We start from the raw sequence: 25407 nt of genomic DNA, 5'->3' as shown, positions 1-25407 counted from the left end.
TGGCTGTGTGCTCCCCCGGCGTTGGTCCACGGCGTGGGGAGAGACGCCGGGCTGCCCCGCAGTCCTGTGTACCGGGATGGAGTTGTGTGCCCGCCGCTGCCCCTGCTCTGCGCAGCAGTTTGGACAAGCCCCCGGCCAAACCAGCAGTTCCGGCTCCGACCCAATCGGCGCCTCCGTCATCTGCTGAGGGAGGAGCGTTGGCCGCAGCCCAGCTGACTGAGCTCGTCAGTCTCCTGGAGGAGCTTGGCCGGTTCCGCCAGCTCATCAGCTTCCAGGAATCCCGCCTGGACGCTCTATCCTCCTCATCTCAGGACCAGACGAGCGAGCCCGGTGTTCACCCAGCGGAGCTCGCCTATCTCCGGGCTAAGCTGGCCCAGCTCCATTGGACCCTCAGCCTTAAGGAGCGTCAGCTGGACGGTCTGTCCTCCCTGCTTTCACAGTTCTCAGCACCACCTGCTCTGTCGCAGCCAGCTCCAGCAGTGGTCCCGGTGGACGCTCCGCATCCAGTTCCAGCGGTGGTCCCGGAGGTCGCACCGCCTCTGGTCCAGCCTGGCCAGGCAGCTCCTCCTGCAGCAGCTCTGCCTCCAGCCCAGAAGCTGATGATACCGGTCCGGAAGCAGGCGGTCCCGGCCCAGAAGCAGAAGGTTCGGGCCCAGAAGCAGATGGTTCCGGTTCTGGCCCAGAAGCAGACGGTTCCGGTTCCGGCCCAGAAGCAGACGGTTCTGACACCGAAGCAGATGGTTCCGGTTCCGGACCAGAGGTTGACGGTCCAGGGGTCAACGGTCCAGGGGTTGACGGTTCGGAAGTCGATGGACCAGAAGTCGACGCCTCCAGACCAGGAATCGACGCCCCCGGACCAGAAGTCGATGGGGGTCGACGCCTCCTCCAGTTCAAGGGTCGACGCCCCCGGGCCAGAGGTCGACGCCCGTTCCTGTCCAGAAGTCGACGCCCGTTCCTGTCCAGAAGTCGACGCCCGTTCCTGTCCAGAAGTCGACGCCCGTGCCTGTCCAGAAGTCGACGCCCGTGCCTGTCCAAAAGTCGACGCCCGTGCCTGTCCAGAAGTCGACGCCCGTGCCTGTCCAGAAGTCGACGCCCGTGCCTGTCCAGAAGTCGACGCCCGTCGACGCCCGTGCCTGTCCAGAAGTCGACGCCCGTGCCTGTCCAGAAGTCGACGCCCGTGCCTGTCCAGATGACGTCTCCTCTGAAGTCGGCTCGTCTGATGGCGTCTCCTCTGAAGTCGGCTCGTCTGATGGCGTCTCCTCTGAAGTCGGCTCGTCTGAAGACGTCTCCTCTGAAGTCGGCTCGTCTGATGACGTCTCCTCTGAAGTCGGCTCGTCTGATGACGTCTCCTCTGAAGTCGGCTCGTCTGATGACGTCTCCTCTGAAGTCGGCTCGTCTGATGACGTCTCCTCTGAAGTCTGCTCGTCTGATGACGTCTCCTCCCAGGTCTGCTCGTCTGACGACGTCGCCTCCCGAGTCTGCTCGTCTGACGACGTCGCCTCCCGAGTCTGCTCGTCCGACGACGTCGCCTCCCAGGTCTGCTCGTCCGACGACGTCGCCTCCCAAGTCTGCTCGTCCGACGACGTCGCCTCCCAAGTCTGCTCGTCCGACGACGTCGCCTCCCAAGTCTGCTGGTCCGACGGCGTCGCCTCCCAGGTCTGCTCGTCCGACGACGTCGCCTCCCAAGTCTGCTCGTCCGACGACGTCGCCTCCCAAGTCTGCTCGTCCGACGTCTGCTCGTCCGACGACGTCGCCTCCCAAGTCGGCTCGTCCGAAGTCGGCTCGTCCGAAGTCGGCTCGTCTGACGACGTCGCCTCTGAAGTCGCCGACTTTGAAGTCGGCTCGTCTGACGACGTCGCCTCTGAAGTCGGCTCGTCTGACGACGTCGCCTCTGAAGTCGCCGCGTCTGAAGTCGGCTCGTCTGACGACGTCGCCTCTGAAGTCGCCGCCTCTGAGGTTGGCTCGTCTGGAGTTGCCTCGTCTGAGGATGCTCTCTCCAGTCCAGAGGTCGATGCTCTCTCCTGTCCAGAGGTCGGCGCTCTCTCCTGTCCAGAGATCGGCGCTCTCTCCTGTCCAGAGGTCGGCGCTCTCTCCTGTCCAGAGGTCGGCGCTCTCTCCTGTCCAGAGGTCGGCGCTCCCTCTAGTCCGACGTCTCCACCGTCTCCAGTGCCAACGGTGGTTCTGGAGGTCATCCCGTATCCGGTCCAGCTCTTCTACGAGTCTCCGGTCCAGCCCGTCCAAGGGGCTTTGTCCCCGGCCCAGCCTGCAGAGACTATGTCCCCGGCCCAGCCTGCAGAGACTATGTCCCCGGCCCAGTCTACAGAGCTCCTCTGCCATAGACGCCGGCCCCCAGGAGCCCGTCATCGCCTCCTCCTCTACCCCAGGCGCAGGCCCCCAAGAGCCCGTCGTCGCCTCCTCCTCTGCCCCAGGCGCAGGCCCCCAAGAGCCCGTCGTCGCCTCCTCCTCTGCCCCAGGCGCAGGCCCCCAAGAGCCCGTCGTCGCCTCCTCCTCTGCCCCAGGCGCAGGCCCCCAAGAGCCCGTTGTCGCCTCCTCCTCTGCCCCAGGCGCAGGCCCCAAGAGCCCGTCGTCGTCGTTGCCTCCTGATCATCGGGCGCTCTGTCCCTCTCGGCCCTCCATCCGGGTTCCCCTCCTCCGGCCCTGTTCTGTGTTCCTGTGGGCTTCTGGAAGCCGCCCTTTGAGGGGGGGGGTACTGTCACACCCTGTCCTGTCTCTCCATTTGGTTCAGCCTGTGTCCCTGTTGATTGCTCCCACCTGCCTCTCGTTTCCCAATCACCCAAGCTCCCAGCCCTCCTGTATTTAAACCCCTCCAGTCCTTTGTCTCTTGTTGCTTCATTGTTACTATGTCCTGCGTGCGTGAATCATTAAAACCCTTTCAGTTGTCCAGTTTGTCTGCCTGCCTGCTTTCTCCCCTGCATTTGGATCCTCGCCTCCGCTCCCCTCACCAGCGCACCCTGACACCTTCCCTGGGCATTTTGTAGTTGTTACTTTGTTTTAGCACACCTGGTGTTAATCAACAGGTGATTAACAGGCTTCTGCTGAGCCTGATGAGCTGCTGAACAGGTGAATATGGTGTCTTGGAGCAGGGAAAAAGCTAAAACATGCTAGATACCAGCCCTCAGGAAAGGGAGTTAACTAAGCCTGTTCTAGACATTAGTTCATAAAAAAATGTTTGCTTGATCTGCCACGCAACTTCTGTTGTTTTGATAGTTTTCCATGAGAACTACTCAGAGTAACTTGGACCGGTGCAGCTCAGCCTGACCCAGTTTCCAAAGGCACCTTTTGGTATTTTCCATCTACTTCCTCCCCCATTTGTAGTCTCTTCTCTTTTGAGATTCCTGGCAAGTCTGAATCGGTCTGACATAATGATTCTGGTCGCCGATTGGCTAGGGGGCGGAGTCACTGGTTGCTACAGAGTTCTCTTCCATGCTGCTTCACTGCCTGCAGCCACTTCCTGTTTCAGAATCTCACAATGAGCCAAAAAATATCAGAATGTTGAGCAACACCACCAATGTTCTGAGCTGAGTTTACAGCTTACATACAGATCACCTGGCACTGTTTACTGAGTGAAAATAGCAAACTATCAATTGAAAATATGTTTATTAGACATCGGGGGAATTCTAGTATTTTTTATATGACTGATTAGTAAACTTGGGGGTTATTTGCCAGTATTTTTTAAAGTCTGCATTATCGATCTTTTATTGTTGTTTTTTGTCTTTCAGATGGGGCTTCAGCGCTGGTGGGAGCAGGAGATCCCTGTGGAGGGAAACATCGGTAAAGGAGAACTCATGACCCACAACCTGACAGAGTTGATCAAACCTGAATCCTACGAGGTGCGCCTCACCCCCATCACTCGTTTCGGAGAGGGTGACTCCACCGTCCGCATTGTTACCTACAGCGGTAGGTCACTACCCGTTCCTGTACACTTTACTACTGTGAAAATAGTTTTTTAAAAACTGGTTAGAAGAGACTCAGAGATCCAGATAATATTGTTCTTTCTTCGTGGTTCAATGTGCAGCAGCTACCGTTAACAATCTTTAATAAACCCCTGATTTTTTTCTTGTGCAAACCTCAAACCTTCACTTTGGTTTCTACCCCCCACTTCTGTGATCACGATGTGATCTATAATGCATGACTTGCATGAGGAGAGACCAGTAAAAAAGTGAACTCCTAAGGGTATTCTGAACTGCATCTAACACATTAAGCCATCAGAGGACAGCCTGATTTCAGCATGCTTTGCTCCTTTGCAGTTTGAGCCAAATGAATGCTGATCAACTGACTAATCTCTGCCTCTGACCTTTATTAGTTGAGTCAGGTTTATTCAGGACTGGGGTAAAAGCTGACTTGTTGTTTGTGTGCTTGAGAGCTCATCATCAAAGCATGACTCAAATGTTGGATTTGGGTCATGAGACCAAATAGAGATCGTCAGAGATGAGTAATCTTTTGCTTCACTCAGTATCCCTCTGAAACAACAGATTTTTTGGTGGGTTGGATCTCGTTATCATCTTTTTTGCTAGAAGACATGATATATGTTCTCAGACAACATACATTTTATGTTTAAATGGTGACCAAACAAAGAAATAATACCACTCAGAAGTGTTTATTTCAATGTGGTTAAATCTAGAAAACAATCATAAGAACAAATAATTCTTTTTATGCCACTGTTAAAAGGAAAACTCAGCATTTTGATGAGAATACAGAACAAGACTTGGGGAGGAAGACCTTTGAATTTTATTAGTCATTGTGATATTGCAGAGTGAGCGAGATTAACCAGAGCATTCAGAAACAGCCCGAGACCTCCCAGAGATGAGGAACATGCAGGTAAATGTAGCCGTACACTTGAACAACCAAATTAGCTCAAATGTTTGTTTCAGAAAAGTTTAATCAGCCTAAAGCAGAGTAACAAATTAATCTTTCCTTTAGCGGGAAAGTTGGTCTTTCTATTATTTATAATCATGCTGATCACTCATGAAAATGCTGTATAACTTAACTAGTAGAGGTGTGGACTTGAGTCACATGACTTGGACTTGAGTCAGACTCGAGTCAATCTTTGAATGACTTTTGCCTTGATCAAATCTCTAAAGACGTACCACTTGACTCGGACTTGAATGCCATTTACTTACAACTTGAATCGACTTGCAACTGTTGACTTGATGATGACTTGCGCACATTTGATATTTTAGCACAAAAGTTGCACGACATGGGCAAAAACCAAAATTCTTCGTTCTGGGTGTGATCTCGTTCTGCTAAATGCAGCAGCACTTTGTTTATAATCTTTTTCAGTTGCACTTTCTGCTTGTTTGAGCAAATAAATAAAGCTTTAAGAAGCTTTATGTCTGGAATGTATTTATTACTATTGTCATTAAATTGAAGTTTGACAGATGAGTTGAATACGACTTGAAAATTCTAAGTTAAGGACTTGGACATCCAAATCACAGACTTTGGATTCGACTTGGACTTGGTTGTCTTTGACTCTGACTTGACTCGAATTGAATAACTTTTATTTGAAACATTTTACAATGTAAATGTACCCAATTATAGCCAAAAGGCTCATTTCCATTGGTAGTCCCCCTGCCGATTGGCACATTGTATAAAACAACATTTAAAGTTATAAACATTTTACAAACAATACAAGTAAAACATCTTGAATGGAAAGACTTGTGACTTGCAAAGCAGTGACTTGGTCACACTTCTGTTAACTAGAGACTGGTAATATTCATTGTATCTAAAAGGTGTAGATAAAAGGGAGAAATGTAAAGTACTATTTCTTTTTCTTCGTCAGTGGCAACCATCAACGTCAACAGGTTGGGTCATTTTGCCCTTGTTTAGAGTTTAATTTTTTCATCCACAAGGGTCAAATTAAAGTACTCCAGAAAAATAGTCCACAACATGTCTTATCCTCAAAATACATTTTTCCCATCACAGCCTTCATTAGCATCCTCATATTAGCTTCAAATTGTATTGACATCTCTCCTGATAGGTGAAGGCTTACACCCCTCTGCTGAGGAAAAAGTACCGCCCCTATTCCCACATGTAGCTCAAACTTACTCTAGGGAAGTTTTATTGTTGATCATCAGGTAGCCAATAAAGAACCCTCATGGCCTGCTTCTGCTAATTGAGTAAGAAAGATTGTTATTGGTGGATTGCTTCGTTAAGTGTGTGTCAGACTTACAAAATGTCTACAGGGAGTGCAGAATTATTAGGCAAATGAGTGTTTTGTCCACATCATCCTCTTCATGCATGTTGTCTAAAGCCTGATTTATGCTTCTCCGTCTGCGTCAGTGCGGAGACACGCAACGCCATTATCTGTCCTTGCGTAGGGCACGCAAGTACGTACGGAGTCGAGCCCACTTTTTTAAACATCCGTCGAACGAGACGGATTACGCAAGCTTGTGATTGGTCAGGATGCCACTGTTGTTTACAGCGCTGCCATTGCAAAGAGAGCCGAGGATAACTAGCGGCAGACACGGAGAAGCTTGAAGAATACCTCGCGAAAAAACTCTAAAAATATGAACGTTTAATTCTCCCGTGACTGGAGGAGTGAAAAGATGCGCAGCAAGCGTTTTATTTGTGGACGGAAATGACAAGAAACAAGGGTTTAGAGGCGGGGAGCGCACGAAGCTGTGGGAGAATGAGAGAGAAATATGTCCGTGTTAAAAGTCTCTTATATACGCAAAAAACACAATATAAACACGCTATCTTGGACCGATACATGACAGGATACCACAGAACAGCGCTACGCCCTCTGTGGTTCTGCCGGGCAATTGCTTTGCAACACTCTCCTGGAGACGGAGAAGTAAAGGAGCAAAACGCTTCCATCAATCTGTGCGTGTCTGTCCCTTGCGGAGCTGACGGAGAAGCATAAACCAGGCTTTACTCCAAGCTGTATAGGCTTGAAAGCCTACTACTAATTAAGCATATTAGGTGATGTGCATCTCTGTAATGAGAAGGGGTGTGGTCTAATGACATCAACACCCTATATCAGGTGTGCATAATTATTAGGCAACTTCCTTTTGATTTTGTTTTGTGAGCGCTGTTCCAGACCACACTCCACACTAGTTGGTGGCGGTAATGCACCATTCGTTGTTTGCCAACCGCCAATAAAACACCAGAAGAAGAAGAAGGCAACTTCCTTTCCTTTGGCAATATGGGTCAAAAGAAGGACTTGACAGGCTCATAAAGGTCAAAAATAGTGAGATATCTTGCAGAGGGACGCAGCAGTCTTAAAATTGCAAAGCTTCTGAAGTGTGATCATCGAACAATCAAGCGTTTCATTCAAAATAGTCAACAGGGTCGCAAGAAGCGTGTGGACAAACCAAGGCGCAAAATAACTGCCCATGAACCGAGAAAAGTCAAGCGTGCAGCTGCCAAGATGCCACTTGCCACCAGTTTGGCCATATACCAGTTTGGCCATATTTCAGAGCTGCAACATCACTGGAGTGCCCAAAAGCACAAGGTGTGCAATACTCAGAGACATGGCCAAGGTAAGAAAGGCTGAAAGACGACCACCACTGAACAAGACACACAAGCTGAAACGTCAAGACTGGGCCAAGAAATATCTCAAGACTGATTTTTCTAAGGTTTTATGGACTGATGAAATGAGAGTGAGTCTTCATGGGCCAGATGGATGGGCTGTGGCTGGATTGGTAAAGGGCAGACAGCTCCAGTCCGACTCAGACACCAGCAAGGTGGAGGTGGAGTACTGGTTTGGGCTGGCATCATCAAAGATGATCTTGTGGGGCCTTTTCGGGTTGAGGATGGAGTCAAGCTCAACTCCCAGTCCTACTGCCAGTTTCTGGAAGACACCTTCTTCAAGCAGTGGTACAGGAAGAAGTCTGCATCCTTCAAGAAAAACATGATTTTCATGCAGGACAATCACACGCGTCCAAGTACTCCACAGCGTGGCTGGCAAGAAAGGGTATAAAGAAGAAAAACTAATGACATGGCCTCCTTGTTCACCTGATCTGAACCCCACTGAGAACCTGTGGTCCATCATCAAATGTGAGATTTACAAGGAGGGAAAACGGTACACCTCTCTGAACAGTGTCTGGGAGGCTGTGGTTGCTGCTGCACGCAATGTTGATGGTGAACAGATCAAAACACTGACAGAATCCATGGATGGCAGGCTTTTGAGTGTCCTTGCAAAGAAAGGTGGCTATATTGGTCGCTGATTTGTTTTTGTATTGTTTTTGAACGTCAGAAATGTTTATTTGTAAATGTGGAGATGTTATATTGGTTTCACTGGTAAAATAAATAATTGAAATGGGTATATATTTGTTTTTTGTTAAGTTGCCTAATAATTATGCACAGTAATAGTCACCTGCACACACAGATATCCCCCTAAAATAGCTAAAACTAAAAACAAACTAAAAACTACTTCCAAAAACATTCAGCTTTGATATTATTGAGTTGTTTGGGTTCATTGAGAACATGGTTGTTGTTCAATAATAAAATTATTCCTCAAAAATACAACTTGCCTAACAATTCTGCACTCCCTGTAAATGTCACCGGCATAAAGATACTGCACATCGTCACCTGTGGGACTGGCAAATTTTGCTTGGGACAATTCCACATATTGCCTAACCTTTGCAGATACAACAATTCATGATACCCTTAACTGAAAATGACGCAGAATTAGACTTTTCCTGACATGTCCGACTGCTTTTTAAGCCAATAAGCCCCGCGGCTTCTTCTTTTCCTTGTGTCTGCCCTGAGGCACTAAGTCCAGCCAGCTCTGAGGTAACAATAAATATTAAATGCTTAATGTCACAAACAGCACAACTCTTTGAGAATTCAAAAAAATTGCTTTTTTTTTTTACCACTGCAGGAATTTACATGAACATGGGTGGGTTTTCCTACCTTACAGGATGTTCAACTGACCTTTAGCTACTTCACTTGATGCTTGTAAAACACTCCAAATACTCCTAGAAATTCAAATCAAGCCAGGATTAGAGAAAAACTACAAATTAGCATTGAAGCTGGTGGTACTAAACTGTTTAATCACATAAACATTTTCTAAAGAAAGGGGAATAAAAGCTTTAAAAAATTGTTATGAAGGGATTTGGCATGCCAGTGATATGAGGTTACATTAGCATCCATCCATGATCCCTGTGAGCAGATACATAGGTACGTGAGAAGTGCTTTTTCATAAACCAACTGTTTTAGCCTCTGACTGATTGCTGAGATCTTCCTGAGTGGTGCTGCTGCAGTTGTGAATAATTCAGTCTCACTGCAGCTCATCATGGCTGCTGAAAAGAGAATTAAGAAGAGGGAGAAGCCTCCGAAACACACCAACGTTCCCTGCTGCTGCTATTTTTGTGGTTGTTTATGATGTGCAAGTGTGTGTGCGTGTGTGTGTTTAACCAAACCTTGAATTGAAATCAGAGGAACTGATTCCAATTGAATTCAGTCAAAGCGTGATAAGCAGAACTGTGGCTAATTAAGACGGATACAGAGGCACGGGAGGATAGATGCAGGGAGTCAATTTGGGACTGAAGCGAAAAGGGAGCCATAAGAAGAAACAAAGTAAGTTTTGCTGTTCGAATGTGCAGCCTGCATGGCGAGAGACGGGACTAATTATCACTCTAGGGCTGCTCTCTTCTCCCACGCACGGCATAGCGTCACTCTATCAGGCCAGCCTAGGTTTGAGCCAGATTCACTTTGCTATGAGACTGTGTCCCATTAGTCACCCTGATTGATGTGTGTGATACAGTTCAGCATCATTTCTGCTACAGGAGAGAAAAATATTTTTATTTAAACCAACAGTCACTCAACATATGCATTATATTCTTAGGATTTTTTTACGCATTTGGCATTCATGTATGCGTTTATTTTAGGCAATACTCAGCAACATTTTATTCAGTAAATAAAAATCCCTGTTGTTTTAACTGGATTTCCACCTGGGTTCAGCATTTTGTATTATTAACCCTTTCAGTGGCAGATCAGGTACTTGGCACAGAATGTTTTAATTATTATTGGAGCATACACTGAACACTAGTGTTGTACCCAAACGCGTTCATTGAACGATCGTTCGTGAATACGTTAGTTTTTTTCATGAACGTGAACTGAACTTGCCTGTATTTTGCCTGACTAACGTAAAAAGTGAGTCTGTTCTTCCTGGCGTGTGTGAACGGGTTTATGAACACGTTCTTTCGCCGTTCTAGCTCCACATCTCCAAGGAGCTTTTCCAGAGCTAAAGCCTAGCTAAAACTTTCTGTTAACCATAGAGTTTATAAAAAGCAGAAACAGCAAATGCGGCCAAACATAGGCAGTAGTGGTTGGTGTGGCGTCTACTCTTCTACGTCTATGCAGTGTGCAGGAGTCAAAGCTCATTCAGAAAAATAGAAACAGGACTTAACTGAAAGATTATACATTTTTTAATGTTTTGCATTTTTAATATTGCACTTTGAGTTTGCTACCTCAGCCTTCTTCCTAAGATTGTTTAATATTTTCCCATAAAAAAATTTCTAAAAATTTAAAAAAGTTTTCCTCATCATTGAGAATATACTATAGGGTACAAACTGCAGCTGGATATGAGTGTGGACTGAACGGGTGCCAACTATTGGAAAATAATTTCACGAGTAAAAAAAACAACTATGAACTAGTTCTTTTTTGGAACAGTGAACTTAGTTCATTTTTTTTAAATTATGAACTAAGAAACGAACTAGTTCGTTTTCAAATGTATGAACTGAACTTTGAACTAGTTCATTTTTTAAATGAACTTTCCCAACACTGCTGAACACTAACAAAAAGACTACTATTAAACAAAAAGATACAATAATGGGATTATGTGGTTGCTAAGAACACAATAATAATCAAAAATCTATAAAAAAAAATATTAAGTCCCATCGAGCCTTGAAGGATTTCAAGAGTCAGATCATCTGAAGTTCTGAATTAAAGAAGTTATATTTTTTTAGGTAAATGTTGAAATATTTAGCTGATGAAGGTTCTCAGTCATCCAGGTCATGATAATCCATAGATGTTCGAATTAAGGCAACTGGACTTTTTTGGTTTCGCTTCTCATCCGAGGAGCTTTGTCAATTCTGACAAGAATATTGGAGAGTCAGGCTTATTATCTGTAGCTGTCTGTTGTTGCTCAACGAGCAGAAGCTACATATGAATACCCCTCCTCCCTACCCCTTGATGAGGCATTAAAGTTGTCAGTCTCTATTGTGTGGGAGTAATTGTTTGATTAGACCGGAGGGTGTGACCTATGCTTTTTCCCGTTTGACTTATAGCTTCCTTTACTCCTCTCTCAGACCATCTGTCTCTCTTTCCAGAATGTGTACTTTGTCATCTTAAAAGTGTGTCCCTTGTCCTTCAGGTGTATATGGGACTGCAGAGGCTTGATCAGAAGAGGTAGCTCTCCTGTGTTGTGCCATGCAATTGTCCAATTGTTTTTTAGTGTAAAAGTCTGGACAGGGTTAAAAAATACATAGACGTTATATCCCTCAGAAGGCTGTGAAGGATTCTCAACTAATAACACATCGGATTTTAGCTCAAAGTCTGTAAAACTAACTGAGTTAGAGCTAACTGAAAGTTTACTTTTAAGCTAAAAACATTTCCTGTCAAGGTTTTTATTCTGTTGTGCAAAGCAAAACAACACAAGTCATTAATCTATCCTCTAAATGGTTCAGTTTTCCTTTCAACTTTAGTTGTTATTCTTGTTAATTCATGTAAAAAAAAGAGTTTGGTGCTTGACTGCTTCAGTCCTTGAGGTTTTTAAATGTTGTCAGTGTTTGCTTTCACTCATTTACAACTATGCTGGATTACACTTCACTTGTAAAAAGAAAAAGTTAATTTTTACTGATAGTTTGAAAACTCTACTTCAATATATATATATATATATATATATATATATATATATATATATATATATATATATATATAGTTTGTTTTGTTTGCTCAATGGTAGTGTGTCTTAAAGGGTTTCTGTGGGGACTCTCATTGATATTATATCATGAGTGAGCCAAAGGAGGTCTTAAATAATGACAAAACAGTGGTTGGATCAAATTTTGTTGATCATTATGATCAAGATTCTATGAAGTCATCAACACTGACATTCTCAGTGTAGGTCAGTCTTGACCAACGCAACATGTGATCTAAAGAAACTTTGCACTATAGTGCAGTCTTAACAATAAATTATCTTTTTGCAAAAATAATACATATGTTAGGTAGGTTTTTTTATTTGTTTATTCTAAATTTGATGGCTTGACACGTCAGTCGTGTGTTGGCAGCCGGCACACATGAATCAGCATTTACACATCATTTTCTGGCTTCATGTTAAGAACAGCAAGTGATCTAAAGTAGGGGTTCCCAAATTGGGGGTCAGGACCCACAAGATTGCTGGGGGTCCCCATAATTTTGTTTTCATTGAGTTTGTGAGGTTAGCAAAAAATCTTTTGTAAAAATTACATTTATAAAATCCTGATAACACACCTTACAGTACAATCAGAACTCCATATAAAAGTTATAACTCTGTGTGTCTGTATAAAGTTTGTGAATGATCACATTTAATGTGTTTATGTATGTTGGAGTTGGGAGGCCTGGCCATCGACACATATATGGACAATGGGTTTCCAAAGACTCCAATAATAAGTTTTTGAGGTAAAATGGGAGGTGGCCACCACCGCCATTTTGACCTTGTCACAGGTTCCATCAAGCCCAGACAATTCCATAAAAGGGAAGAGAGGTGGAGCTGAGGGTGGGGATGTAAGGCTGGGATCAACTGACGACACCCGGTCGAACTAGCTACAAGCTAACCTGAAGCTAACCCAAAGCTAACCTGGAGGTGGGAGCTAAGCTAACGGAGGTAGCAACCTAGCTCCAACTGGAGTTAACTGTGTACAACACCAGAGCTTCTGAGTCAGAGATACGCTGGGCTGACCGCTAGGTAAAACCGGGTGGAACACAGAGGTCTCCCGAGACCTCCACAAGCCGGCAGCCGCACAGCAGACAAGCGCCGCTGCGATCTGAGATGCGCAGAGCTGCCGCTGGGGAGAACTGGGTGGAAAACATTGGTTTCCATCCGAGAGCTCCACAAGCCAGCAGCCTGCGCAGCAGACGAGTGCCGCTGGGGTCAGAGATGCGCCGAGCTGCGGGGAGGGGACCATACCGATAGTGGGAACCCAGCTCCACCAACATGTTATATTTCAACCCATTTTCTAAAGTGCAGCATTATGTTAAATGCACTGGGTTTTACCCTATTACATTTAAATGTCTTGGTTAAACAGCACATGTTAAAATCTAAGCTCAGCTACATTTACTTACCGAAAAAATGAAGTGGAGACTCCTTCGACACTCTATTAGTGCAATTAATACCACAGCAAGTCATTTTGTCCAACAATTGCACAAATATTATCCAAAAAGAATGCACAAAAGGCACAACTAATGGTCTAAGTTTAGAGACTAAATATCGCGGAACAGTTTTCAGGCGAGGCCGAGGCTCAGACTGAGGCCTTTCCCCGGAGCTAGCTCTGTGGTCATGTGGGTCTGATGCTCATTAATTATACAGAATTTTAGGCTTTTAATACACTTAAACAGAAGAGTGACAAAAAATCACCCCCCCCCCCCCCCCCCCCAGAGTTGTCATGAGTGTAAACTAGATCTATTAAACCTAAAACATGTTTGGTACCAGGCTGTAAACATGTTTATTTCTGCTGTGAAATTGGTATTTTTAACATGGGAGTCAATGAGGATTTGCTCGCTTCTGACACCAGCCCCTAGTGGATGAGGGTGGAACTGCAATTTATTTCTTTTCCGCATTGGCCTCACTTTCAGAACCGAATTGCGGGGGCTTGGTCCTGGCTTGTCATGGACACCGGCTTGGGGATCCTCAAAGAAAAGTGTTTGGGAACCACTGATCTAAAGGCTAAAAGGCATTCATGAGTACTGCATACAGAAGACAATGATACTAGCATCCCTTGTTGGACTCTGAGAGAAACAAATGAATAGGGCATATGTTGTTGCATCACTAAAGCATTTAAAAAAAAAAATTGACCCCTGCTGAAATCTGATTGGACCCCTGAAGCGCCCCTGTCCTGTCACTGAGCTGTTCTTTGCATGATGATCAGATTATAGGTGGATGCAATTCCAAGTCCAAACACTAGTTGCGCTAGTTAGCCACATACGAATTTCTGTGTGAAATCTTGTGCAAGGATGTTGGACTAATACTTGGCCCCTCTATAAATATTGTGACCCCTTAATGGCCCCATGCACAGAATAACAGAAGTTCATTCTAAATGTCTTTTTGTTTGCAGCTGAAGAGACCAACTTCATTTCATTTGTCATACAGTTCAAAGTTCATAAATACCAACACTGCTTGGTTTATGAACTGAACTTTCAAGGCTGAAGCATAAAAATAACCCTCAGATGTGACTCAAAGCATATAGTTTTGCATTTTTCATCTATTTTTAGTTTTACGCGACCTGAAATTTCCTCATAAGATGTCTAGCTCAAAGAGGCTCTGAAAATGACAGGAACAAAACCAAAATAATACAAAGATGCTTGTTCTGTTTGATAAACTGAATTTTCAAAAAGTTTCCTGAGCATTTTTTTATCATCGCCCAATGGGCCGAGCAATTATTGTGATGCGCGTGAAGCTAATGGCAGCAGATTTCCTGTGACTTGGCATGGAAACACAAAAGTGGTTTTTGTGTCCCCAGCTGTAGGATGAAGAATTGTTGTGTCACCGAGCTCTAAGGATGCGCTATTAAAATATGCTGCAGTGTCAAAGTCAGCATCTGCGTTGAGCATGTCGGGGCTTCTCTCTCTCTCTCTCTCTCTCTCTCTCTCTCTCTCTCTCTCTCTCTCTTCTCTCTCTCTCTTGCTCTCTCTCTCTCTCTCTCTCTCTCTCTCTCTCTCTCTCTCTCTCTCTCTCTCTCTCTCTCTCTCTCTCTCTCTCTCTCTCTCTCTCTCTCTCTCTCTCTCTCTCTCTCTCTCTCTCTCTCTCTCTCTCTCTCTCTCTCTCTCTCTCTCTCTCTCTCTCTCTCTCTCTCTCTCTCTCTCTCTCTCTCTCTCTCTCTCTCTCTCTCTCTCTCTCTCTCTCTCTCTCTCTCTCTCTCTCTCTCTCTCTCTCTCTCTCTCTCTCTCTCTCTCTCTCTCTCTCTCTCTCTCTCTCTCTCTCAGATGATTTAATATTACATTCTCATCCACCTCATGGGGGCACTGACAGTAAGCTGTCTCTTTTAAAACTAAAATCAGACAGGTTTTATTTTATTTTTGTGTCTCTGTTGTCATCCAGGTCTGCTCATTTGCTCTGATTTTGTGTGAAATCTCTTCTCACCTGATTAATAACATATCACCTCTTACATTTATTATATTTAGTATATAATTTAGTATATGTGTATTTTTAAACGGCTTTAGGCTTTTCAGTGCAGCTTATGGGTGTTGAGGTAATTTCCACTGCCAAAAGCCTTTCATTTAAAACCAGAATTTTGCATGAAGAATGGTGCAATTACAACTTTAGGAGCATTTATAAATAAAATTATCATAATCAGTAGTGCTGCATGATTTAAAAATGTATATATTTTTAAATATTTTTAATCCTGGAATCCATCCATCCAACATCTATTGTTGAGTTGTGGAGGTAAAAGCTTCACAGTGACCCTCTCCAGCTGCTCCTGAGGGATTCCAGGGCCTTTTCTGGCCAGAGAAGATATATAACCCCTCCCGTTAGTTCTGCTTTGGCCTGAAGTCCAGCAATCAGTAATCGTGTTCAATCATATTTCTATATGAATACATGTATTAAATAAAAAGACTTTCAGGGTATGGAACATTTTCATAATGATAGTCATAAAAACATAATAGAGGACATAAAGATGTGTCGAAATAGAAAAAAGTTCTCAAGGAAGTCTTCAAAAATAATAAAACACAGCTCATGTCTCTCAGTTGATGTTTTCATAAAATGCCTCTCTTTTAATAAAAGTACACTGATTCATTTTCTAACTGAACTTGAGAGGATCAGTGCTTCCTTCATGAGCATCCATAAAATATAAGCACTTCAGTCAGCAGCCAGATCCCTCAGACTGGAAGAAAGACTGGAAACAGAACAAACCAGTCAGACTTATAAGCACCAACTCCCTGGAGTTTGTTTGCCTGGTTTCAGCTCTGAATCTGTGAGTATGCTCATGCTTCTGTTGTTTTTACAGTTTGTGTTTTTTTTCCTCTATGCATTTATTCAATTTTTTTATTTATTTTGCAGAAGTGAGATCAGATGCATCATTTAAAAGTTTGAACTCTTGAGATTTGCTAATGAGTGGACTGGTTTCGGGTGGTTTTAGACAAGTGGACCAACATGCAAGGCCAGCAAATTTGGAACGAGGTTTAATTTTAGCTGAGCAAACGGCGCCGGAGCTAAAAAACTAACTGAAGAAACAGCAAAACAACATCAATTAGTAAGTTTGGAAAATGCAAATCAACGAGGGTAATGCACAGAATGAGACTTGACTGCAAACAATTAAAGTAAGATCAGTCAACAGAAATGTAAAGATTATCTACTTCTACCAAACTAAAACAAAAAGTTGCTTCAATCAAACACAAAAACATTAACTGAGCAAAATGAAAGACTAATTACAACAGAAGTGAAACATCTGATCAGAAAACCTTTAAGGTTTAAAATTTAAACCTGGGTCTTTTATTCCTCGCTACAAATGAGATTTAGACTGTGTACGAACAGTAAAAAACCTGATTTATGAAATCTGCGGTGGCTTCTTGTATGCATGTTCCTCCGCAACCATTGTGGTTCTTTTGCCTTATCAAAACACAAGAGACAGACAAGCTTTGTCCAAACACAGCGTGGGGCATTTATTTGTACAATTCAGCAATACATCACCAGTAACTTTGGGGACAGCATCCAGCCTGGATCTAAGATAGCCGCGGCTGGAACCTTCTGCAAAAGCCCTCCTGCCACCAAGATGCAGCCTCATTTTATACTTTTGTCCCTGGCGTTACTCCCATATTCCTTTGACCTTGGAGAGAGGATGGGGTGAGGTTTTCACTTCCCAATACGGTCAACGCGCCCTCCAGCCCAGAGGTTGACGCGCCCTGTTATCTCTATTACCCAATACGGTCCGAGAACTCAAGGTTCACTGGAAGTTACATAAGTTGGACTGAAAAACAGGATGGTGAACCTTTTGGTCCACAAAGATGAAAAACAGCATGTTAAACCTCACGTACAGTAATCCCTCGCTACTTCGCGGTTCGTTCATCGCGGATTCGCTGCTTCGCGGATTTTTTCTTTGGAGCATTTTTCAGGGGGAATTCGCAGATTTGCTGTATTTTTCACTGATTCGCAGTATTTTTCTATGCGAAATATCAAGATATTCTTGTTTTTTTCATCAATTTCATCATAAAATGCACTTTTTGTAATAAAACTAAAAAAAACAAGTAAAAAAATTTTTTCTTGAGTTTTACCCACAAAAAGAGAATGTGATTATACAATAATTCAATATAGTACTGTATGTCAGACTGGTCCGCTGGATTCGGGAGCTGAGCTTGTAGGGAGCGTGGTTTCACAGACGCGGAAGTGATAGCGTCGGTGAAACGCCAGCTGATCTAGGAAACCCCCGAGCGTTCGAGCGTCAACGAAGTGACACGGAAATGCCGGGCTTTCCAGAAGTAAGTAAGATAACTTACTATGAGCTGATAGTTCGTTGGATTGATCGGTAGGTTGGAAACTCTGATCATGAATCTGAAGAAACGATGACTGAGTGGTGAGCTGGAAAGGCGACTTCCGTTTATAGCCGCGGTTTGTGACGTAGATGCGACGTGGAGGGAATCCCCGCGAGGGGCATGCTGGGAGTCCCTACTTCGCGGATTTTCACCTATCGCGGCCAGGTCTGGAACGCATCTACCGCGATAAACGAGGGATTACTGTATACAGCTTTTGGCTCCTTCACCATCTCAAGATAAATCCCACCTGTGCGTACTCAGGTGCTTGTGTCTGTTTACATAAAGAAACGCCCTCAATTAACCATAATTGGTCATGCTACGTCCTCAGCATGTGAGGGAATTCTCTGTTATTTTCTCAGGAAAATTAGAAAAACTTTATTGATAATGAGATTGAGACACTGGCTGTTGAAATGCATAAGAAGTAAACAAGTTGCAGAGGTCATAAATGCGGTCAGGGCAAGGAGAGGTCTCTGTCAGAAATAAATAAAAGAATGAATCTGATAAATCGTGGAGTAACGGGTTGTTAAGGTGTTGTTCTGTTTGGAGTTGGTTTTATTTGGAAATGTTGTCTAAGCGTGCAGGCTCTTCTGAGCTGTCATTCAGTCTGGTTACCTTGGCAACGCATGGCAATGATCAGAGGAGGTTCTGGAGGTTTCTCTTAGTTGTAAAATACAAAATGAACTGGAATCATCAGGCGGATTGGTGCTGCATCTGCAATGTACCGATCTGTTGTGGTGAAGAGAGAGCTGAGCCAGAAGGCAAAGCTCTCGATTTATTGGTCGATCTATGTTCCTACCCTCACCTATGGTCACGAGCTTTGGGTAGTGACTGAAAGAACGAGATCGCGGATACAAGCGGCCGAAATGAGTTTTCTCCGCAGAGTGGCTACGCTCTCCCTTAGAGATAGGGTGAGAAGCTTGGTCATCCGGGAGGGGCTTGGAGTAGACCTGCTGCTCCTCCACATTGAGCGGAGCCAGTTGAGGTGGCTCGGGCATCTGGTCAGGATGCCTCCCTGGTGAGATTTTCCGGACACGTCCAATCAGAAGAAGGCCTTAAGGAAGACCGAGGACATGCTGGAGAGACTATGTCTCACGACTGGTCAGGGAACACCTTTGGATTCCCCCAGAGGAGCTGGTCCAAGTGGCTGGGGAGAGGAAAGCCTGGGCCTCTCTGCTTAGGCTGCTGCCCCTGTGACCCGACTCCTGATAAGGAGGTGTGACAGATTTAAAGGACGTGCATGTGGTCGACCATTCTGCCCTCCGGCCTGAAACAGATCACCCATTCAGGAAATCTTACTGCACCACATGACAAAGGTTCTATTGTCTTACCCAGTAGCCTCTGGCTATGAAAGCTACAATGGCAAATTTGGGAAACTAATTAGCTTAAAGCATTTTTTTTTCATGCCTCTTAGCAACATTCTAATGTAGTATAGCTATAAATATATTGTGGAGATAAAACAAATGAATAAAGTGGTTTTCTCACATTTGTCTAAAGACGGATTGGACCATCAGGTTGTTCTAAAGTAGTTGGCATCCCTGCACTTCTCTGGGTCCTCCATTCGTTACGGACTTTAATATTTAGCACTAGAACACCACTGGTGTAACAGGTTTCTCCGCTCAATAGTGTCAGAAATGGAAAAGCAGCTGCTACCACTTCAACTTCAGGACAATACCCCGAAAAGAAAAACACTGTTTGAAGTGACGGAAAACAAAATGGAAAATGGGCTTGTAATTGTATAGCGCCTTGTCTGGGCTCTACAAACCCCAAGGCGCTTCACAACGCAATCAGATTCACACGCTGGTGATGATGAGCTACGTTGTAGCCACAGCTGCCCTGGGGTCACTGACAGAGGCGAGACCTGCCATACACCAGCACCACTGGTCCCTCCTTTTCCATGTTATGTTATGCTAACCTGAAGTTATGCCAGGATGCACCAGAGTGCTCTAGCTGATGATCCTGTTAAACTTGTGTTGTCCATCTGGACACCAGAGCCTGAGATTCTTGTGATATTGACTTCTAAAGCATGAGCAGACGTTTGTTCTTATTTTTAGTTGTGCTCACTGCCGCTGTTTAAAGTCATGAATATATATGATTAAATCTGTGTCTATGTGCGTTTGCTCATTTTGTAAACACACACACACACACACACACACACACACACACACACACACACACACACACACACACACACACACACACACAAATTCAATTTGTCTCTAACCAAAGCTAATCCACATAGGGGTTGATTGAGAACTCCAAGCCTTTCATCAGGGTGTTTCTTCTGATGCAAGCACAGAGTAGCACGCAGGCAGCTGACTGAACTGGCTTTGACTGTGTTTACTGGCGGTGTGTGTGTGTGTGTGTGTGTGTGTGTGTGTGTGTGTGTGTGTGTGTGTGTGTGTGTGTGTGTGTGTGTGTGTGTGTGTGTGTGTGTGTGTGTGTGTGTGTGTGTGTGTGTGTGTGTGTGTGTGTGTGTGTGTGTGCGTGTGTGTGTGTGTGTGCCTGCAGGGTCCATGCAGAGCAGCTACTCTGAAACCAGATTTTGCTTCAAGGGTTTGAATGTGATGTTGCTCGTGTGTTTGATGGGACAAAAGCAGCAGGGAAGGATTTACCGACTCACATTTACCCATTCTATTATTCCAACTGATGGTTTGAAGCCATCACTGGGCGCACGCTCAGATCTTCTAAACATGATGGACGGGAATTATTGTGTAGTGTGGATTTTGTGAGGTCAGTAAAATAAGACAAAGCAGACTGGAAGAAGTAGCGGTAGCGGCCAGTCAGTTGTTGCCTGTGAGGATATTTTTCTGCAGCCGGAGGTCAGGGATTCCTGCCAAGATGAAGTCAGTGCTCGTGTCTGACAAAGCCTCAACGGACCAGTGTCCTTTGGCGGTCACTCTGCCTCACTTTGTGTTTCAATCAAAATTAGGCACGTTGGCTGGAAGTCAATCGAGCGTCAAGCAGAAGTTTATCCTGTCCTCTTAGCTGGAAAAGAGCAGACATGCAGCTCATGCAAATGAGCCAATCTGGAAAATAATGTTTACGTGCAATTAGTTAGCACCTGGAGTGTGACTGTCAGCTACTACTGTGTGTAATGTCAACGTTTAGGTGAAGTAACCCTGACTTTTAGATTTTTTGCTGATATTGATCAGTTGTTGTGGCCATCTTAAATTGGCATGACTCCAAACTTGAATCTGCTGTGGACGTACTCACATTGATTACTTTATGGGAATTTCATTATAATTCATTCAGTGGTTCATAGAAATGTTGCTTAATTGACAAATAAAAAGTAAAGACACACAGACAAAAACATTATCACCTGCCTTTTGTCATTTAATAACAGGTGATTAATAATATAACTTAATTCACAGACTTGATTCTACTAATAGATCCCAATCTCAGTTGTTTTTGCCCGTATTTATTACAGCCATTCATGATGCACGTGAAATGCCCTGTTAGTGCGGTGTGTGTTTTCCTGAGTGTGTGTGCGAACACAACAGTAGTAAAGTAGCCTCGGGGCCTGCTCACTACTCGGCTTGAGTTCCTCAGCGGGGGTAGAGGCATCGCTCAAGCAGACACATTAATCCAGACTGAGTCAGCCAGGAGGAGCTGCAGGTAAGAAATGTGACAACAAAAACATACTTTCGTTACCGCGGTGTCGGAAGGAGGAAGGAGAAGGGAGGAAGAGCGGAGACGGGGAGCAGGAAGGATTTGAGAGGAGGTGAAGGGAACTGAAGATGGGGGGGGGGGGGGGGGATAAAGGGGGAGGCTTAGAGGGAAGCGAGCACGACGGATGCTGAGTGTTGTTGGAAAATTTTGGATCCTTCTCAAACGCCAGAGGCTGTGAGTTGTCACTTAAAACATTTTCTCCACAGCAGCCCAGATTATTTCCTGATCCTCTCTGCAGTTTGTGCTTTTATTTTTATTTATTTATTATTTTTTTGCTAGTCTGGTGTGCAGGAAGAAGTGCATGTAGGAAATCATCAGTCTTTAAACTAATTAGATTATTAGGATGAAGGTACAAACCAAAATGACTTATTTTTGGTGTGTATTTCTTTCATTTTCACCAGAAGCAACATGGATTTCCATTAGCTACATAATCACTTCTTGTGTTGCTGCTTAAAAAAATCCATCAACACTAGAATTCTCCTCCACCCGTCTACATGTTTTCCTTTGTAGGCCTGATTTGTTATTACTCACTTTAATTGGATGGATTAAAATCCACTCCCCTCGTGAATGGGAAGGTTTCATAAATCACGAGCAGCAACGCGCTTTTGTTGCAAAGCTGATGTTTCTCATCTGTCCAGCTGCTCGGCAATCGATCACAAAAATGCTCATGAATCTTCTCGACAGGTTAAATGGTATTTAATTTGCAAAAAGTGAAGTGCCGACTAACTGGCTTATTGCGGCGCTGCGTGGCGCCCTTGACCTTTCTTGTGTTTCGCCACGGCCGCAGCGTCTCCTGTTATCAACAGGACATGCATCAAGCCGTTTCTTTTAGGCGAGAGAAATGCAAACAAAGTGCGTTAATAGTTACAAGTCAGGAGTGTTTAAGCCACGAGTTTCCGTAATGATGGTTTTGAAACACAAACTGGATGCTGCAGAGGTGATTAGCCAGCACGCTTGTACTCATTCCTCTGGTTTACTGGAAGTATAAATGGAAGTCACCTTGGACAAGAACATCAGTGGTGGGAACGATAAGCAGCTGCATTATAAGCTTATTAATGTGATAAGGCGCGCGCCCTAATCCTGTTTAATTTTTTTTTTACTTTAGACAACAGTCTGAGGAGGGCTGCCACCTTTTCCTCCTCAGATCCCAGATGTTTTTTTTTCTCTGCTCAGTAATCAATCAAATCCGTGGCAGACTGAAACATTTATGCCTTTCCAGTATGTTGATCTGACAGGGCGATGCTTCCAACCAGTGTTTTATAAGCTTTTCTTAGCTCTGCAGATCACCAGGAGATGACAGCAGGATGACAGGGTAGCATTTAAAATGTATACGCTTGTGCATCGTACAGTAAGACTCAAGGTTCACCCGGGTCTACGTCTCAGTGTGTTTCTGTTTAATGAGCATCTCATGTAGCGACAGACAGCTGTGATATTGTCTACTAATGACTCTCTGGTAATTCTCTTACAGCTCCCATCAACCCTCACCTGAGTAAGTAGCGTTTTCTTTTTTACTTTGTCTCACTTTTGTGTGTGCAAACAGCAGGGAGTCGAAAGTCAGAGATCTGACGCTCCGCACGTCATGTTACTCTAAGTAGAACAAATTTAAAACACGCAACATAGTTCTTGAACTTTTCTTTAGAAACAACAACTTCCTGGGCCTTTGTTGACCTCATTCTGCTCTGCCTACTCTCCTTCTTCTGGTTTTTAAAACATCTTCTTATCGAGTGCTTGATAAACCAACAGTTGGTCAATGCGGTGGCAAAATCTGATCCAAGTTTTAGCAATTAGTGTGTAAAAAGTCATTTGGTACAAATACCGTTTATAAATCAGTCTTCAGTCACTGACAAACAGAAGAGTTTAATCCCAGGAGCAGGAGAGAATTACACTCCTTCTACAGCACATAACTTCCAGTAATAAAGAAAAAACATCTGTGGCTTTAAAGTGACAACGTGTATTTATTATCGTTAATCTCCTACAAAATGTTGCTGAAAACAAATTAAATGATTCCCAGTCAGCGGCTTCGTAACAAATAACCATAAAAATCGGGTCTAAAACATATGGGAGCGGGTCTAAGTGTTTGGGCGACGCTATATTAGACACCATGTTTCCGTTTGCGGGAGCCCGTGAGGACAAAGTGCATTTACTGATTTGTAATAAATGGTCCCAAAAATGTCACCATTCATAAACATTATTTTTTACACATTTACCCCTTCACTCACTGATGAAAGGGAGTCTGATGTTCTTGTCGTTTTGCTGGAGGAGCAGGGATTTTTGACCCTAATGGCCATCTGTTGGTAAGGTCTTACTCAAACACAAAAATATTGCTTACTTGCAATGATTTAGGTATGTACTGCCCTCTATCGCCAAGGAAAACACACTTTAAGTCACCAGGAAAATTGAAGCCTATACAAACAGTCATGACTAGAAAATTTTCTTAAGTTATTCGTCATGAAAATCATAACTAGAATGGTTTTTTCTGAAGCATGCCTCGGTGAAAGCAAAATGCTAACAGGCTAACGTAGAATCCTCCTGATATTTTACAGAGAACATGACACCAGTGTATCTGTAATTATAACATACAGTGGTAAGATTATCAGTTAAAGGTGCAGTATGTAAGAATATAGTGAGATTTTTTTACAGTGAGAAAATCCCAAAAGAGTCTAATGTTTCAGTCATTTTGGAAGGAAGGTTATACTGAAACATATTTCATATCCAGCTGGCTCCGGGGGCTGTCATTTTTTTCTCCTTTCAAAGGAAGGAGGGATGTAACGGTTTACCAACAGTGAGTGTGTGGTTGCCATGTCTCCTGTGAGCTGCAGCGCCGACAATTGTAATTTGACGGCAGCTGGCAAAAAGCTCCAGAGTTGTTTAAAGTGGTTGCAGAAACCAAATTTCACCAAGTTATTTTTACATGGTTTCTACATAATGCACCTTTAAGGCAACAAATAAATCCAGGTATCCAGTTTTTAGCCTTTTAGACAAAAGCAGAGAGTGCTGCATTCTAGATCACTCTGTAGCTAGTTAACATGATGCTTGCCTGGTATAAAGGTCCTGCCTATTTTAGATGAAACAATAACTCCTCAACTTTGACTATAAGTGATTGGTAATACAGACATAATTAATGTTGACTGCCTATTGGAGCTGCTGTAGTGGCTGGCTGCCATTTTGCATGGGTCTCCATTTGCCCCCCAGTGTATTTATTTCTACTGACGAAGACGTTTACCTAACTAAAAAAACACATTTTATCATGCTTTTTTACAAAATCAGACATGTTATGGCATGATGATTTAAAATATTAATACAATTACATTTATTAAATTAAAACATAAAATCCCAACAGGTAGACTAGAAGACTCAATAGTTATCCTATGAGAACGTTGGTTGTTGCAACCGTAGGCTACGTTGACTCCAGTTGGGTTTGGAGAGTGAGGAACCCATCCAATATGGCAGCGACACGTTACACTCTCCAGTGCCCAATGGGGCATCTACATATTCATGTCTATGATTGAAAGTCCTGACACATTTGCTGATAAGTCTAGCATCTTTCAAGGCCAGTTAACCTGCAGAAGTAAAATAATGAAAAAAAATGTAAGAACGTATTAAATACATTAGAATCTTTTTTTTGGCGCTTAGTCTTTTTCACAGAATTTTTTTTTCAGTTTTTTACTTTTCCAAATTCCATATTATATTATCCAAAAAGTTTTATTTAGAAAAATAAAATACATTTTATTTTGAAGGAAAATTCCCCCCAAATAACTTATTTCGTAAGAATTTACAGTTCTTTTTCTCTTACGCCAATTATTATGGCATCCTTTTGGTGAACATTCAAAATTGTGGGTAAGTTAAGGAACTATGTTTAACCCTAATTTGGGCAAATTTCTGAATGTGTAAGCCAACAGACCCATAAAGAATAAAAGTATTTAGGCCAACTCTAAAAGAACTATTTACACATTCAGATCAATAAGGTCCAAGTTCATTCATTGTTCTGTCGCTTACCTCTTTTGCTTCATCCATCATGCTTTCACCTACAGTTTTAAGTATTCTCTGTAG

At 43.7% G+C, this 25407-nt stretch overlaps 1 protein-coding gene across 5 annotated transcripts in view; it reads left to right on the top strand.

Annotated features, from left to right (window-relative positions):
* Window positions 1–25407, top strand: part of LOC107378081 (MAM domain-containing glycosylphosphatidylinositol anchor protein 2) — a 342732-nt gene that overhangs the window by 285712 nt on the left and 31613 nt on the right. For 4 of the 5 annotated variants that reach the window (XM_054748447.2, XM_054748448.2, XM_015948099.3 and 1 more), the window contains exons 12-13: window positions 3741–3918; window positions 22826–22846. In XM_054748447.2, the coding sequence (XP_054604422.1) occupies window positions 3741–3918; window positions 22826–22846 (199 nt within the window). The remainder of the gene's footprint in view (window positions 1–3740; window positions 3919–22825; window positions 22847–25407) is intronic. The other variant, XM_070545140.1, reaches the window with a different exon arrangement.

Source organism: Nothobranchius furzeri, chromosome 2 (genome assembly GCF_043380555.1).
Source record: "Nothobranchius furzeri strain GRZ-AD chromosome 2, NfurGRZ-RIMD1, whole genome shotgun sequence".
Taxonomy (NCBI): Eukaryota; Metazoa; Chordata; class Actinopteri; order Cyprinodontiformes; family Nothobranchiidae; genus Nothobranchius; species Nothobranchius furzeri.
This window is presented reverse-complemented; position numbering and strand designations above follow the sequence as displayed.